The sequence below is a fragment of the Anser anser genome (genome assembly GCF_964211835.1).
Source record: "Anser anser genome assembly, chromosome: 5".
NCBI classification, from domain to species: Eukaryota; Metazoa; Chordata; class Aves; order Anseriformes; family Anatidae; genus Anser; species Anser anser.
Genome location: NC_139725.1, coordinates 40,564,427 through 40,582,107, shown reverse-complemented (window position 1 = coordinate 40,582,107; position 17,681 = coordinate 40,564,427). Strand labels below are relative to the sequence as shown.

The window sequence follows — 17,681 nt, the reverse complement described above, 5'->3', positions numbered from 1 at the left end:
GTGCTGAACATGTCAAGTACTTTAACAAGTACTGCATAAGGTTGTAAGGAAGGGGTGGGGGTGGTGTATCTTGAATTTCAGTGCCTGGATATTCCACTAGGATGTGTGTGACTCAAGAAGAATGCAAAGTGAACAAGCATGTATTCCTGTGTGTAGGCATAAGGTTTCAAAGACCATGCAGTTTCAAAGGAAAACCCATAGCCAATTTTCAGTTCAAAAATCATATTAAATATAAAATAACCCATTAATGCATTTACAGAAAAATTAAACCGTTATGAAAGTGATTACTTTCATACAGTTCGCAAAAAAACTGACGGGAAGGATTAAGTTAAGGCACAGTGAGTAATACAGCATTTTATACAAAGAAGTTTAACCCCGAGGCAGTGAGAGCATTTCTGATGCAACAGATAGTTGGGGGAAAAAAGAAAATACAACTGACATTTTCTCTGCAGAAAAGCAAAGCATCCTTCAGCTCTACAGTTCCTACTCTTGAGCTAGGGGCTGCTTTTATCTTTGCTATAGTACAAGAACTCCCAACACGATCTTTTTCTCTGTATTCCCCACACAATGAACCATACTCTCCCTTGCAGATGTTCAGGGCTATGGAATGATTTTACACAGCTGTCAGCACCCTCTGCATTACAATTCAAAAAGGCAAAGAACAGAGCATCAAAACAGATCAAATAGAGCAGACGACTGGATCTTCCTCAGAAGGTTTGCTGTAGTGCTGGAATGCTAGGGGCAGATGAGAAGATAAAGAGTTTGAGTTGTATGGGACGCTATTTCAGGCGGAGAGCTGTTTGAAATACATAACTGAGCTCTGCAAACTAATAGCTGAGCTTCCTGGCCTGTGTTGCTCCAGGAGTTTCCTCAGTTAGCTGGTAGTGGGACCAAGGCCCTGCAAGTGTGATGATACCCAACATAAGCTTTCTCTGAAGCCTCTTCAGGTTTATTTTTAGAAGTCTCAAGGACAAAAACAACAATCCCTACGGTAACTAGTACAGGTCTTCCGCTCATTTATCTACAAAACTTTCTGCATAGACAGTGCCTGGGACATGGCTGGTTGTCTGCCTGCCAGACTGATACCTGACTGTCCCAAAGCAAACCATTCACCTTCTACAAGGTAGAAGTAGGATCACAGTCACTGCACTGAAATTCTTTTAATTGAATGGTATTTGGGGCTGGTTAAAAACTGGAGCTACCTGCAAAAAGGAGTATTGTTTCACTATTGAAACAAACGTTTTTCATGTTAAAAAAAAGAAGTCATAAGCCTGGTTTTCTGATCTCCAGTTACATATATATTCTGCACTAGAGGGGAAAAGACCCCTGCAGTGGCCCATTCCTTATTCATAATTAAACATTAACCTTAAACAGGCTATTTGTTTAACCAAGTACACTCACTCAGCTAACCTACGTTAAAAATAAAGTTTTTGTAGTTAGAGACTGGTACCATACACGATATCCAGTAATTGATTATAATTTAGCAAGACTTCAGTTTACATCCCAGGCTAATTCAGAGCAGGTAAAGAATCTGTATTAATTCTTGGATTTGGAGTGACAGCATCTTACACTGATGCTAATTCTGTACTTTGCTACAGCACCATACAGCACAGCTGAGCACTGTTAGCCCCCAAGAGTGCTTGTACTAGTTCATAAATACTTAAGGGTGTTTACAGCCTCCTTTAGAGTTAAAAAAAGAAAAGGAAAGTGTTCCATTAGGCCCTTAAATGTAATTAACGTTAAATCTAACCTCTCTTGTGTTAATAACAGAAAAAAGATACATGCACACAATAGTGACAATAAATAGGGGAATTCAGAAGTGATTATAATGACTTGTGAGTTACAGGACATTGATTCCTATTAATCTATTCATAGAGAGCCAAGTCGCAAACAACGTGCAGATCAGAAATAGGTGTTCACAAGGAGGAACAGCACTGCATCTGCAATCCACTGTGCCAGACAGCAATTTAAAGGAAAGACATTTTTACTTGCTTTACACAGAAATTCAATTTTAGACCAAATGTTTGTAGTGCAATTTTCATTTTAACTGAAGTGCCAATTTGGCAGAATGCCTCAGCCTTTATTAGGCAGACAGACTGAAGAGACATCACCTAGCTCTCTCCTGATCAATAAGAATGCTGTAAGTTGTATTACACTGACTAAGTATAATCCTATTTTTCCTCCTTATAGCCAGATCGTGACACCTGACACTTCCTATTTCCTACATTATACAGAGCTTTATACTTAGGTAGGGACAGGAACTACATCTTGTTTATTTTCCACAACAGAGTGGCAATCTCCCTCATTTTCAAAGTTTAAATTCACAAATGAAGTACATGTTGTTGATTCAGGCTGGTCTGTCTGGACAGGAGCTTCAGCTTGTGCCTTGTTCTGCTGCTCCTGATGCTGTCTTTCTGCTTCTTCTGATAACTTGTTTTCTTGTTCCTCCTCTTCCTCCTGAAAATACGTAACCAGATTCGTAAGTTACTGTTTACTTGAAATAAACACCACTTACCTTCTGTAACAACATACCAGTTCTATTACAAGAAAAGAAAGAATATTTATTCTGCTACAAAACAGTCACTAGTTTATCATAAGATTGGGTGTTTTGTTGTTTTTTCTCCTCCATAACGGGAATTCTGGAAATAGCCCAAAGTGAAGGATTAAAGTGTGTTACATAAACACAGAAAAAATGACATATATCTAGGTAAGCAGTTTTTAGTCAAAAGTAGCAGTGATAGGTCCACCTTCTATAAAGCATTTTCAACCCTTAATAATTGAAAGCTATTAAAAAAGAAGTATCAAAACTTTAAATGTTTCACATTTCTTCCAAATGAAATTTATTAATTTTTGTATTTTTTTTTTATTTTTGCATAAAATACTGGCTATCATTTTAAGTTATGGTTCAGAACAAATGGTAATATAATGTTCAATTTACCCTTGGCACTTTCTATCACACGAAATGGGACAAGTTTCAGAGTTTCAAAGTACACTCAGTTTAAGTGAGTAATGTGAGGCAGCTGCCTCTTTAGGAACTGCTCCTTCCAGCTTTCTCACAGTCTTGACTTTAAAATGCACTGTAGAAGAGAAGCAAGTAGAGCAGTGCTCAGGACCCAACAGATAAGCTGGTGAGAAAATGCTAATGGATAAACAAGCATAAATCAAGCATCAAATGAAAACTGAAGGCGAACTAAAAGAGAGATTCTAAAATTTAACTTCATTTTAGCAAGTAATGCACGAATACAAATTTTATTTTTGAAAGTGCCAGGGAAGATAAGTAGGGAGAAAAAAATGTAAGAACCCTATTTCACACACATACCTCTTTCTTCATTCTGTAATACTCATCAATAGCATATTGGTATTTTGGTGTGCTTATCCCCAAAACAGATGCAATCTTCTCCCCAAGGAAGTCACACACTGAAAATAAAGAGAGGTTTACAAATGATTAGTATCTAGAAGAAAGTTCTTGAACACAGTTCTGCTTTAAAAATTGTCATCTTTCCTGAACGGTTTTCCACAGTTCACTCAAAAGACAAAAATAAAATCTGCTATGCTAATCTACTTATATATAGTTATTATTAGCTAAATATATTAATAATTGTTCCTTAAGACAGAGAATGAACAAAAAAGGAACATGGAAATCAACAAAAAAAAACTTGATAATGGTAGTGTTTGCATTCTACCAGTTCTATCTTTGTACCCAGGCTTGTTTTGCTAGGGCATCAGTTAAAGTACAGGCTTTTAATTGAACTTTAACTGAAAATTAAGGCTAGATAAAAATACACGGCTACCAACTGTACTGGCAATTCAGTCTAATGATACCAAGCGACTAAAGTTATTTATTGATAGATGTATATTTTAAGCCAGTATCAGTTTTAACAATGATCTGTGTTGCATACTGATGGATTAATTAAATTTTTAGGTGTCAGCTGTCTCATTTTTCAAGCTAGAGGCTACATGCAGTTCTCCTTCGCTAAAACAGGTAGTGCAGCAGAAGGATGGAATAGGTGGGCTTAGGTCAGTCAGTCTCTCTACCGTGATGAGAGCTAAAGAACTGATCCTTGAATAAAAGCAAGCAAGAAACCAAATATATTGCACTTCAAATTAAAAATTTGCCCTGAGGATGTGAATGAGTTAGTCATCTTCAGTGAAAACAGAAGTCAGAAACTGATTGGCTCCATGAGTATTCAGTCATTTTACAGGCATCCTTACAGACAGAGCTCTTGCAAAAGACCAGTTCAAATGACAAAGTTCAATGACACTGAAGTGAGATGAAAATATGTAGCAATCTTCAAATTCTTAACAACTTCTGAAAAAAAGGAAAGCAATATCTACCATTGTGTATGAGGAAAAGATATGCAATGAATAGGATTACACTGTACATTAAGGTGCTTCTAAAAACATAAAAATCAATAGGATAGACTGTCAATAGTTTCAACTGAGGCTGTACCATCACGGAAATCCCACAAATATTTGTCAATATATAACACACATACTTTACAATTTGGGAGGAACACAGATTATGACAAGCACTCTAAACAAAATTTTATGAGGTCCACAGGTCAATGAAAATTCTGTGTAGTGAGTTTAAGACTCTTGACAATAGCCCTATTTTTGTTTATTTTGCAACTTCAGCAGACTGTTGTAAAGCACAAGACTAGGTGTGCTTTTAAGATACTTTCCAGTTTAAGTCTTCATAAAAAATCAATTTAGTTAGGCCAAACGGCATTCTTTTCAGATAAAATCACTCCAAATGGTTATATAAGAGAAGCTGAAATAAATCCCTTGCCAACATCACCATCGCTCCGTATGGAGAAAAAGAGAAAAATTGAAGTGTTCACCAAAAGGATTTTTCTGTTCATTCAACAGTTGTTGATTAAAAATAAATTAATAAATAAAATTAGTGCTAAAAACAAGAGATTATATCTGCACAGAAAAAAAAAATAAAACCACAGTCTTATTCATTCTTTTGAAAAATTGACTGGTAGATCACAAAGATGATTTACAGCCGATCAAAGTGACTCAATATCCCTTCATGGCTTTACGTGAGAATTAAATAAAGCAATACCTGATAAGGTTGACGTGGCAACTCTTAGCATATGAAACCACAAGTAGGGTCCCCATGTGAGCGTTGTCTGTAACAACAAAACTAGTATCAGTATGTACAGCTGTAAGTTCATGGTACATAATACACGTGAAAGCTCAGACAGAGAAGAAAGATCTGTGACACTGCCTGTTTGCCAGCTACCACAGTATTTTTCCTTTAAAGTAAGTCTAGGTAGGACATACATAAAGGAAAGTGTCACCATAAGATAGAAAGATGACCACTGTTATATCTGGGAACATTCATTTCACTGTTTTTTGTTTCCTACCCCCGGACTTGGGAAACAGCAAGCATCCAGCTCAATCCCAAGATAATTCTTGTAACTATAAAGGCCTTTTCATAACCTGAATTCTGTCAGACCAGAGAAGTGGGTTAACCAAGTATTTCCTGATTATAATGAGAGAACTATGAGAGACAGTTTAAAAAATAAACAAGCAAAACAACACTTCAAAATGGTCGTAATGAAGAAGCTGCTTCCATGTATTTAAATACAGATATGAATTATCATTTGGAACTGTACCTGACGAACAAAACTAGGAACAGTGAGGGAGGGAGTCACCGGTGGCCCTTTGAGGGAGCAGCGGACAGGGCTGATTAGTAAAGGGCCTAGGATGATGTGAAGGGAAGGGAACACCAAATCAACAAACCAGGGCTTCAGCTGTCACCTCAAGCATTTGCACACAGGCAAGGAAGTGCTTTCAAGGCACCATTCTGGAGGGAAAAAAAAAAAAAAAAAGGAAAAAGGAAACACCCCTCCTCTGAAATCAACACGCTGGGGTGCCTGTCTGAAGTGCCTGGGCACGAAGGCACACATCATGGGGAGTAACCATAAGGAGCTGGAGATCTGCCTGCAACTGTAGGGCTAGGGCCTTGCTGGGATCACAGAGACACGGTGTGATGGTCTCGTGACAGGAGCGCTGCAATAGATGGAGACAGGCTCGTCGAGAAGGACAGGCTGGGAAGCAGATGATGGGGAGCCGCCATTTGTGTGAGCAGCTGCAGTGCATGGAGCTCTGCCGGGAGATGGATAAGGAGCCAGCTGAGAGCTTATGGGTAAGGATTAAAGAACTGATTATGGGTGCCATCCTCATGTGTCTGCTATAGGGCACCTGACCAGGAAGAACACGTGGATGAGGCCTTCTACAGACAGCTAGGAGCAGCCTCACATTTGCAGGCCCTGCACCTCATGGGGACTTCAACCCCCCGATACCTGCTGGAGGAACACCATAGCGGGTACCTTGAGAGAACTGATGACAACTTCTTGACACAAGTGACAGAGGAGCCAACAAGTAGAGGTGCTCTACTGGACCTCATACTCACAAAGGATGAAGAACTCACTGGGGTTGTGAAGGCTCTAGGCAGCGTCAGCTGCAATGACTATGAGGTGGTAGAGTTCAGGATCCTGAGAGGAGGGAACAGAGCAAACACCAAATCACAACCCTGGGCTTCAGGAGAGCAGACTTTGACCTCTTAGGGATCTGCTTGGAAAAGTTCCCTGGGCAAAGGCCCTAGAGGGAAGAGGGGCCCAGGAATGCTGGATGATAATCAGAGATCATCTCCTCCAAGCTCATGAGCAATCCATCCCAAAAAGTACGAAGTCAGGCAAAAATGCCAGCAGGCCTGTGTGGATGAATGAGGAGCTCCTGTCCAAACTCAGTCATAGAAAGGGACTATACAGAGGTGGAAGCAGGGACAGATAATGTCGGAACAATATAAAGCAGCCTGAGCATGAGGGGACACGATTAGAAAAGCCAAAGTGCATCTGGACTTAAAGGGCAAGAAGAAGGGCTTCTGTAAGTTCCTCAGCAGCAAAAGGAAGTTGTGGGGCCACTGCTGAATGGGACAAGGGCTCTGGAGACATAGGACACGGAAAAGGCTGCGGTAGTGAAAGCCATCTTCACCTCAGTGTTTACTAGTAAGACTGGTCTTCAGAAATCTAGAGGACTGAGGGAAGGTGTAGCATAAGGAAAAGCATGGAGGAGGATCAGCTTACAGAATACTCAAGCTAACTGGACATACGTGAATTCAGGAGCCCTGATGGGATGCACCACTGCTAAGATGATAAAGGGACTGGAGCATCTCCCACATGAGGGAAGGATAAGAGAGCTGGGGCTGTTTAGCCTTGAGAAGAGAAAGCTCAGGGGAAATCTCATCAATGTGTACAATCTGTCAAGCCAGAAACTCAAGCTGGGCAGGCAGAAAAAAGCCAGATGCTATATATTTTTGGCAGTGGGTATGGAAAATATCCTGCCAAGGTAAAAGTGTAAGCAAAACCAGCTGCTATCCTGCTTACACAAAAGCACCTCCAGCTTGTTGATTACGTACTCAGTTGGCAGACGGGCTAACGACAATCATTTCTCAGTTTGTTCAGTTGAAGAAGTCAAGAAAAGTGCTGGAAAAGCTTGTTGCCACAGGTGCAAATAATGGCATTGACAAGCCTCTGTACAATCCTTCATAACAAGGTGACAAGGTTAAAAAGCATTCACACAGTGCACAGGACAAACAAAGGCCTGCTGTGCAGCAGTAAGCAAGAAGCTACAAGAGTCCCCTTAACATTTAAAGATAAAAAGAGAAGCTGAGCTCCAACGTGACAGAAGTAAATCAGACACAGAATATTCTAACGTACTATTGTAGTACCACAAACATAAAATTTGAGACTCTGCAGGCACAGAGATGCTTTCTATTTCCTCTATTTTCCCACTATAATTAAAGAACAGCTTGGTATGTTAGAAGTACTTCTAAGTTCAACTTTGTAGAAACCTCTGCTTTCTGACAACGTGTCTCTAGCCCAACCAGACAATTCTTCACTCATGTCTTTCTGTGGTTTTGTGATGTCCAGTGTTGCTTTGCTGGTCCTGATAATTTAAAAAAGGAGCATTCTTTCAAGCATCTCAAAAGACAATATAAAACCAAGAGAAGCTACTTTATGAAAATTAAGCAGTAAAAATTAAATGTTTTGTAGAGTAAACCACTAAGAACAAGCAGGAACATGGGAACACATCTGGGAGAAATAACCCTCTTTTTTTTTTCCCCTCACGATAAGTTTGGGTAGCACCTCAGAGACCTAAGCAAGAATGGCAAATATGAGGCGAGAAGAGGTACTGGAGAGACAAGAACCCTGTGGAACGTTATGGGTGATATGAAGTGAAGTGTTATGCAAAAGGTCAGTACAAACTAATCCTCTGTGATGTAGCTTTAATGCATTGAATGACACTGGAAAATGGCACCAAAATCAGGTCTTATTAATGGTTGGTAAGAACCACATGCCCTGATGCTGTGCATCAATCTCCTTCAGCCAGAGGAATGGCTTCAATCAAAACAAAGACACAGTAGTACCGTACTTCTTGAATGGAATATAGGACACCAGTGTATTAGGAGGCAATAGTATTTCTCCTAGCATCATTCTACTCTTAAGTATATGTTTCTGCAATGCTTAATTATACTGTTCTGCTATCATGAGTTCATTTTGCTGTTTAAAAGAGAAAACATAATGCTTGCTACACTCAGCTTTTAAAGTACAAAACATCTTAATGTACAGTCTAATCTGACACTCAGCCATAATATGACCTGTCCAAATCTACCTCCAGAAGGTGTTGGTGTACTGCAATTTAAGTAGGACTAACATAATGAATTCAACCATTGATAAAACCAAGAGGGCTATTATTCAGTAACAACATGATACTGTTTCCTAGTATGGGGCTGCTGAAGGGAAAAGACACGCTCAGCAGAGTGTGTACCATATAAACAATCCACATCTATATTTATTTTTGCCAGATTTCAGTCCCTAGTAACATTTGAACTTTCCAAATAATTTATTTTTTTGTTTTGTTTTTGTTTGTTTGTTTGTTGGCAGAGAAAATGGCAAAAGGAGGTAAAGAATCATTTCCCATTTTAAGAAAAAATAAATTATGTTTTTGAGAGTTAAATACCACCAAATAGATATTTTCTTTCATTGTTTCCTGTGTCAAGACTCATTTTAAATGAGTTAAATTAATGACTGGTCATTGCTATAATAGGTCCTTCAGTGTGTACGCACCAGGTAGAACTGCGGCAACTAACAGAAGCCAGTGAAAACAAAATTCAGAAACACATACTCCCTCCTTCATCAAAAAAGCTTCTATGATATTATGAACAGCTATTATTAAGTCATTAACTATTTTTCTCCCTCATTACAGAATTTTTAAAATAAAATTAAGAGTTTGAGAGTCCTCAACAGCATAAAAACAATGCTTTTTTGCTGCCTGAAGTTAAGCTCCTTTTAACTACAGGATATCACGATAATCTTCCTGTAAGAACGTGTTTCAGTCTTTCCAAGCACTGAAGGTTAACAAAATTACATCTGTTTTGGAGCTCTGTCACAGAAATGTTCTCAGGATGAATTCTAAGGTTAAAATCAACAGTTATATGTTGCTTATAGATGCCCTGCAAAGGCTTAGACTCCACGTTCTGCTTACTCATGCAACCAAGACTCCATAGCAAGCGGCACTCCAGGGATAAACAGAAAGATTACCTTCTAGAACAGCTTAGAGAAATTTAATTTCTTCTTCTAATTAAAACAAAACAAAAAAGAACTTATAAAGCAAGGTTTTGGTGGACAGAAGCAAAAGATTTTAAAGTGTAAGCATCTAAATTTTTTGATAGAAGATTCGGTTAAAGCATTTACAATCATCAAAGAGGCAAAGGAGAACACTAATAATACCAAATGCTATTATCTAAAAACAACAACAACCACAGAAAAATTTAGTAAGCATGCCCTGTGTTCTGGATTCAACTCACTCTTAAAAAAAAAAAAAAAAAAACACCACAACAAAAGGACACTCCAGTCCAAAAATGTAAATGACCTAACAATGACCTACAGAAGTGCTGGAATCGTTGTTTCAAAGCAAAGCCTAAGACTCAGTACTTCATGAGAATTTGTTTAGTTACGAGTGACACCAGTCCATCACAGTGAGTTCTCTAGTTGTCATATTACCAGAATATACATATGCTACTTTGCTTAGCAAGAAAGACATTGTCATCATCTGCTTAACTCTAAAGCGTAATTAAACCAAGGTAGTTACTGCAGAAGTTTCTTTACAATATGTCAAAACATTTGTTTCTCTTAAACTCAATTCAGAACCTGCTTGTATGCCAATACCAGCTGAGCTTTGAATTTTCATGATGTAAAGTTTCTATTCAAAACATTAATGTGCTTTTTCTAAAAATAAATTGGACCAGAAACAGCTATTATTTGCAACGTACTTTTTTGTATCCCAACTGAGATAACAAGTTTTAGACATGCTGGTCCCAGCAAACTGACTATTTAATTGCTTTTATAGAAATCCTACGATAAAAACATTTTTAAGGCAGCTGTTGGCTAAAACATCAAAGCTCAGCTTGGACTAACATTTCTTCAATTCACTGGCTCAGTTGGGATACACGAAGCATACAGCAGATAAGCTAAACTTCACTTAATGGCAACCCTTGGTCTAATCAAGTTTATTCTGTCAAGGTAAAAAGCAATGCATAATAAGGCATACTGTGCTCCACAATAAAACGTTCAGCCTTGGAAGGTCCTTTTATTAAAAAATGTAATAAAAATTAAATATTTCATAAACTATAGAAGTGGAATAAAGCAATCTTAACTGTGCCATACAATATACTTTCAGGTATTCAGAATAAAATCCATATTAGGAAAGCAGGAGAATGATCGCACAGAATTCCTGGCTCTTGTGAATATTTGCAGGTTTTTTAGTTAAGTGTCCATTTGTACAGCAGTGTGTACTCCTCTGGCCTCACAACACATACAGTCCCCTGAGCCTTCCATCATGGTGAAACTGTTCTACTGAGGGGAAATGACAGAGAAATTATACTGATCTGGTCCTCTGCTAATTATAGTTGGAAAAAACAAATCTCTTTATACACATCCACGGATATCTGACACAACCTGCACAGCGGGGAACAGATCTGACTCCGAAGATACCTGAATGTTGAGCAAGTTTCATAGTTCTTGCACTTCTTTGAACAGAACCTCAAAGACAAAAAGAAAACAAACAAACAAACAAAAAACCCACCCAGCAAGATAGCTTAACATCTATTCATTGTTGATAAGTTTAGTACATTTATTTTCAATAATGATACTTTAAATCATGTATAAAGCTCATATGCATTTCTATACTGATACACTTGCTCTCAGGCTAACGTTACTTTTCCTTGTACACAAGAACAACCTAATAAGAAAGAGACGGCAGTGCCACCAGGCCATCAAGATTAAATGCAACAACTTTACTCAGGAGCCCCAGTCCCAGCTTTCTACAGTCTCATGGCAGCTCAGTCCTCAAACTACTACTTTTTCTTCAAGGTAAATTAATTTTACAGAGGGGGGGAAAAAAAACTGATTGACAGTCCTTCCCAAAGCAAGCTCCTCGTGGCCACACCACTTTCTCAGAAAGTAACAGGCAGGAAGTCAAACTCCACTGCAATCCCCCCAAGAAATCCCAGCTCTCCTGGAAGGATGCACACGTAAATAAACTTCGAGCCTAGCAGTGCAGTAAATAGTGAGCTTCATACACGACATTTCTTAAGCACCGATTCCCAGACTCTGGTGCATGAGTCATTTCGACAGCAATGCTTACGTGAGGTAGGAAGCAGCACCAGTTTCTGTGCATGCCAAGGCTCTTATCAAAGTGTGGGAACAAGCAACTCTAAACAGGCATTTGCCTCCAGTGTGCAATCAGGCAGGACTGGCTGCTGCACAAAGCAGTAACTCCCAGCCACTTCACTGTACTCAGCACACAGGGAAGGATCCAGCCAATTTCAGGGGCTCCACCTCTAACTTCAGTACAAGCAAAGAAGGCAAGGGAGGGCCAGGAAGGGAGTCCTGCAGGCAGGCAGGGAACAGGACCGCAGACCCAGCTCATGGAGGACAGAATTGTAGGAGGGTAGAGAAAAGAGGTAGTTGGAACACCAGTTTGTGGGGCTGTCATAAAAGAAACATGAGACTGGGGGTGTGGAAAGATGAAGAGATGGATGTGTATCTTCTCCGAGACTGACTGCCAGAAGGCACGGAGCTGCCTCCTCCAGTGCGCTGCTGCTGGGGTTGCACATCTCTGGGCTACAAAACACATTGTCAGATACTCCAACAGAATACAACAGGTGATATACTTCATTTTACCTCTAAGTGTAGATACCAAATCATTGACAAAAGGGAAATGTTTTTGTTTTTAGTAGCCATAAAATGTACTATTAGAGACAGCTTTAATTGTCCTAACTTCACTCGGATTCGGACCAACACATGGAGATGTCATTCAGCTTGAACAAATCTTAACAGTTTAAAACACAGAAGGACTTCACATACATGGACCAGGCAGATCCCTTAAAACCTGTTTTTGATATATCATGAAGTTTTCCTATACTTCTTCAAATCATCCGTTTCTTTCCTTTGTACACTCCTTTAATTGCTGGTATGCTAACACTAAATTACAAGCTCAACTCTCCACTGCCAACAAAGATAAGAAAAAATGCCCTCCCAACTGATTTTTTCAAATGACAGTGTGAATAAAAGAGACACTGAGCAAATATTATCAAAGGGGGAAATTCTGGAGAGGACAGATTAAAACTGTGAAGAAATTAAACCCATTTCTAATTAGTAGGGCTATTTCAGTGAGGGAGAGCTGCAGGACAAAACTTCTCAGAATACTTCTCTGAGATTTCTCAGTGCCTAGAGGCAATTGAATTTACTGAATCTTTAATGCACCAAATCACATTTGTGACATAAAAATTAAAGGATAAAATGCAGGTAATTATACAATAAACCAGAAGCAGCAATTTATCAACCAAAATACCTACAGGATCTACAGGAGGCAACAGGTCTTTCTTCTCTTGTTCATCTTCCTCTTCATCTGTGCTGTATTCTTCCATTGTTTCTCCACTTGCAAAATGAATAACCCTTCTGGGAACTTTCTTCTTCTTCCCTATGACACCCAGCTCCACATTCTCAAAGCCTCTATCTCCATTTGCAAGTTGCTATAATGAAGAAAAAAATCGTTATCTCAAGTACACTTCCGTGCAATAAGCTGCAAAACTGTAAGAGTTCCCCCTTAAAAAACTTCATGAGGTATTTAAAGAATTTTAGGTTGTTTACCACATTCAATGGATCTATCTAAGAGCTTGGCTGTAGATAAAAGATAGGACTGAAACATTATTCTTTGCAGATACATAAAAAATTATCTATTCACTAGAAACAACAAAAAGATAAGTGCCTTCATTTCAGCACAGACAGGTGGTTTTAAAAAATGGCTATTCTGAAAGAACACTGTTATGTAAGAGTTCCTTAGCAGAACACTTTAAACAACTTGATGAGCACATAAGTGTTAATATTTAAACGTACTGTTGGTTTCTGAATTAGTGTCTACTGAAGATAATTGAGTAACTCAGAGGCTATAGCCACCTCTTTGCAAGTTTAGACAGAAACCTCTAGTTCTAAAGAAAACCAAGTGAAGGATAACTAAGCCGCCAGGCTCAAGCTTTAGAAAGATGCCTCAAGGAATCTGCCTCTCTGGGCTTTCATCAGCAATCATCATCAGTACAAGGGACCGTGCAAAAAGAAGAACACTTAATTTGGCGTGTAAGGGCAAAAAGAAAAGCACAATGTCTAGTTTTGTTCTTCGAGCTGCTGAATACTACAATGCCATCTTCGAGCCACAAGCATTAGAAAAAATATACTCCTAGTTCAAAGGCCAATCAATAATTCTTTAGGCTAGTAACTCCCACAGACAGAGAATTTTAGTAAGGTTTTGTATTGTATCTATCAAAATAGAGTCTATATCTTGGTAGAGCTTTTACATACTACTACAACAAATGCAAAAACTGTTTTGAAAACACGTCTGTCACACGGAGAAGGACACGGAAGACAGGAAATGTTAGCCACACATTTTTAATGTACTGTGAAGGTTTTTAAAAATGCATGAGTTCATGTAATTTAAAAGCACGGCATAAGAAACTTGTGGAAGGAAATGTGTGTAGGCACACACAGAATTAAGGCTGCATAAAACGGACACGTTCCAATTTTTGACTTCTTGTTTATGCAACCCTAGCAGTCTTCACAGATCAAAAATCAAAATTACTACTAAATTACGTATTTTTATCACACAGTTGTAAGATAACCCTTAATCATTATGGGCACAGTATCGCCCTTCCTGACGCTTGTGCTGCATTACATAAATTAGCCTTGCAACACAGAAAGGCTCAGTTAGCTGGTATGGTATACATTAGGCATGGTATAGCGGGGCAGGCGAAGGGAGAGGAGAGCAGAACTGCTGCCTTCATTCCAGGCAATAGATTTTTCTCATGCCCACAGAGCAGAGGGAGGGAATATAAAGATCACGTGCCAAGCCCGACGATGTGGAGAGGGAGCACACACATTCATCATCCTTCCTAGCCCTCGTACAGCTGCTTCAGAAAACTGCAAGTCATTTCAGCTTCCTGGAGTGTTTCTTAGCTACCGTGGCACATTGTGTGTGTTTTCCTAGAGGAGCAGAGCAGAATGAAGTGACAAGTTTTCCAAAGTATAATCCAGCTGAAACAGCCTCATGTTTTCATGCAGGAACACAAAACTGACTGTGCTGGGCCTAGTGCATTCTCTCTGCTGAGTTTCAGTCTTGGAAACACAGCAGTGGCAGAACAACAAAGCTACAAAAATATGAATGCTGAAAAAAGCAAAACAGCCTAAGTACAGGGAGCATCCCTTGCTGCCACTGGAAAAGCAGAGACCACTTACTGCAAGTCAGCTCTGTCTTTTTTGGAGCATAAAGCACCACAGAATCGTCTCTTAGCAAAATTTCACACTCTTTTATTGGCATAGTATGGTGATTTCATTGTTCATGTTTAGTCACAGTACTGAGGAGCACTATTTCTTGTGACACAGCATCACAAATATTATTGTAATTAATAATCACGAGCAGAATAAACCCTCGCCTACAAGCTCCTCTAAAGGCACAGTCTTCTGCTGATTTTGATTCATTTAACTCAAATACTTCAAACATGTTTTAACTTAGAAAAATACTGTAGTTAATATTTAAAGTTTAAAAAGCGGGCTTTAATTCCCTGGTTGTGGAAACTGTACACTTTTCAACCCATCCCACACTCCACTTACACTACCTACGGTGAGAAGCTCAGCACAGCTGGCACCGGTACGAAGTTTCAGACAAATGCAGCAGTTCAAGACAATAAGGATTCATCAAGGAACAATGAATCCAGTTTCCCTTGGTAATCTGGTTCACAGTCCTAAATTATTAAATAAAATAAAACACGTCAGCTCTTGCTTTGGTTATTATACGTCCAACAAACCCGGATGCTTGTTTTACTCATCACAGCAGCATTTGTTCTTTTTAATTTTTATACACACAGCACCAATAAAAGCCAACTCTCCAGCTGCAAGCAGAAAGTCCAGCATCAGTAAATTTGATTCATCTTTCCAACACAGTCTACCCAAAAACATGGCAATGCAGATCTATTCCCTAAGTATCATCCAGGTTCACTTTACAGCCAAACAGTACGTTATTTTCTGCTTGAGGCTTTCTTTTTGAGTGCGATCTTTCTTTTCCAGTACACGAGGTCATTACATAGACTGTCCTTCAACTACACAGCTCTGCTCAGGTTGCCATCTCATTTTTTTCCACAAGCCTATCCCCTTCCAACACATTATATAGGTCTTGAAAGGCTCAGCAGCTGACATAACCTCACACTATACAAGTATTTACTGTGGCTTCTACGCTGTCAGCTTTGTGTCAACACGAGGGCCAGTTACCTTTGTGCTTTCTGCCACACTAGCTCACGCTGTGAAGGTACTCCGTGAACACTTTAAAGCTACTTCCCTTTCCTTTCAAATGCCCTCTTGGAATTTTTCTTCGCTTTATGACTTCCCCATAAACCTGGCCTGTCAGAAAGTCACATCCAGAGCTGCTGTTCCTCGTTAACCATCTTTTCACCTCCTCGCCTACCTCACCCTTTGGCCAGAAACACACCGAGAGCAGGGAACATTGTGGCGCTGTTGGTACAATATCCAGCACAATGGAATTTAAGTCCACAATCAAAATGCCAAAACAAATAAGCTACAATTAAGGATGAGGTGTGCCAGGACACCTGCAGCTAGTGGGGCTCGACACAACTAACACAAGGCACTGCAATAACCTCAAGTCTTGTCGAAGAAAAGCAACCAGCAATAAGGAGAAGAAACTACTCACTTTGTCACCTTCTAATCTGTCAGAACCCGGTGCCATATACAAGAGCTTTTGTTCCAAAATGCCAAAGCCTGTGACATCCGCTCTCCCTCAGAAAGACGAGTAATTCGGTTTGCACAGATCTACCGATCTGACAGCGCCAGTTACTCGAAGGCTGCTAATACCTATTGAGAAATATTTCTACCCCTGCTAGCTTGCCTGCCTTACCGGTTTCGTTTTGTATTACTTTTTTTTTTTTGGGGGGGGGGAGCTAGGTATTTTTTTGGTTGGTGTTTTGTCTTTTGGATTGTTTTTTGGCATACTGCTTGACTTTCTAACATTGTGTTTTAATTGAAATTAAAAAGCAAGGGTATTTTGGAAGCAGATGACAAAACAGGAGAGTCGGAAGAGAACTGTAAGAAACCCCGGGCGCCGCAAGCACCAGCACAAGGAGCTCGGGCGCAGCACACGCAGGCATTGGGGATAAAGCCCCCAGCAGGGGACACACGGAGCCGGCCAGGGGGAAGTGTCTCGGAGCCTGCCAGGCCCTCTCCGGCACGCCTGCCAACTTGACCGCGCCGCCCGGGAGCGGAGACCTGTCTTAATGCAATATTTATCAGGCCCGTTTGTAAGAGGCGTTGTTTGACAGGTGAAACACAAGACACCGAGCCGCGTGCCCGCCCTGCAGGCTGTAAGCACAGCTCACTGGAAGGGCACGCTTCCTTCCTCCCTTCCTCCTCCTCCTCCCCCCGCACCCCGGATCCCCGTCTCCTGCCCACCCAGCCCCGGCCCTGCCCGCCGGGCTCGGGGCACGCAACGCCCCGCAAATGGCCGCCCTCCCCGCCGAGCTCCGGCCTCCCCGGCCCCGCTCCTCACCGGCTCGGGCTCCATGGCGCAGGCGGCGGCCGCGGGGCCGGCGGCGGGGGCGCAGTACAGGGTGATGGCGGACAGCCCCTGCTCCATCTCCCTCCCGCCCGCCGAGGCGCCGGGGGAGGGCGGCAGCGGGCCCGCCGCGGCCCAGGGAGGCGAGCAGCCGGGCGGCGCCGCCCGTCACACCGCCCGCCGGGGCGGGGCAGGCACCGAGGGCAGGCCGCCGGGGCCTGCCGGGCCGCCCTGCTCCACGGTGCCGCTCGGGGATCCGAGGGGAGCGCCGTGGCACCGCGGAGAGGGAAAGGGAGCTCGCTGTAACGCGCCTCTCATCGTCCCGGAGAAAGAAATGCAGAGCGAGGGCGTCCCGGCCCCTGGGGTTTGAGTCAGTGCAAATAACGCGTATTCCCAGCAGGCAGGGAGAAGCGTTTCGTGTCAGGTAACTGGGTTGCTCTGAGCCGGGAGCTGACCGCCCTCAGCCTCCCAGCGCTGTGCTGAGCGCCCACAGGCAG

General features: G+C 41.2%; 1 protein-coding gene across 1 annotated transcript; it reads right to left on the bottom strand.

Moving 5' to 3' along the window:
* Positions 1-205: 205 nt before the first annotated feature.
* Positions 206-17,372, bottom strand: FAM177A1 (family with sequence similarity 177 member A1). Its single transcript, XM_083837697.1, has 5 exons — positions 17,179-17,372; positions 12,932-13,108; positions 5,069-5,135; positions 3,320-3,417; positions 206-2,457 (listed from the first exon to the last, which is right to left on the bottom strand). The coding sequence occupies exons 1-5, from the start codon at positions 17,263-17,265 to the stop codon at positions 2,245-2,247; spliced, it is 642 nt and encodes a 213-aa protein (XP_083693823.1). The 5' UTR covers positions 17,266-17,372; the 3' UTR covers positions 206-2,244.
* Positions 17,373-17,681: the final 309 nt, after the last annotated feature.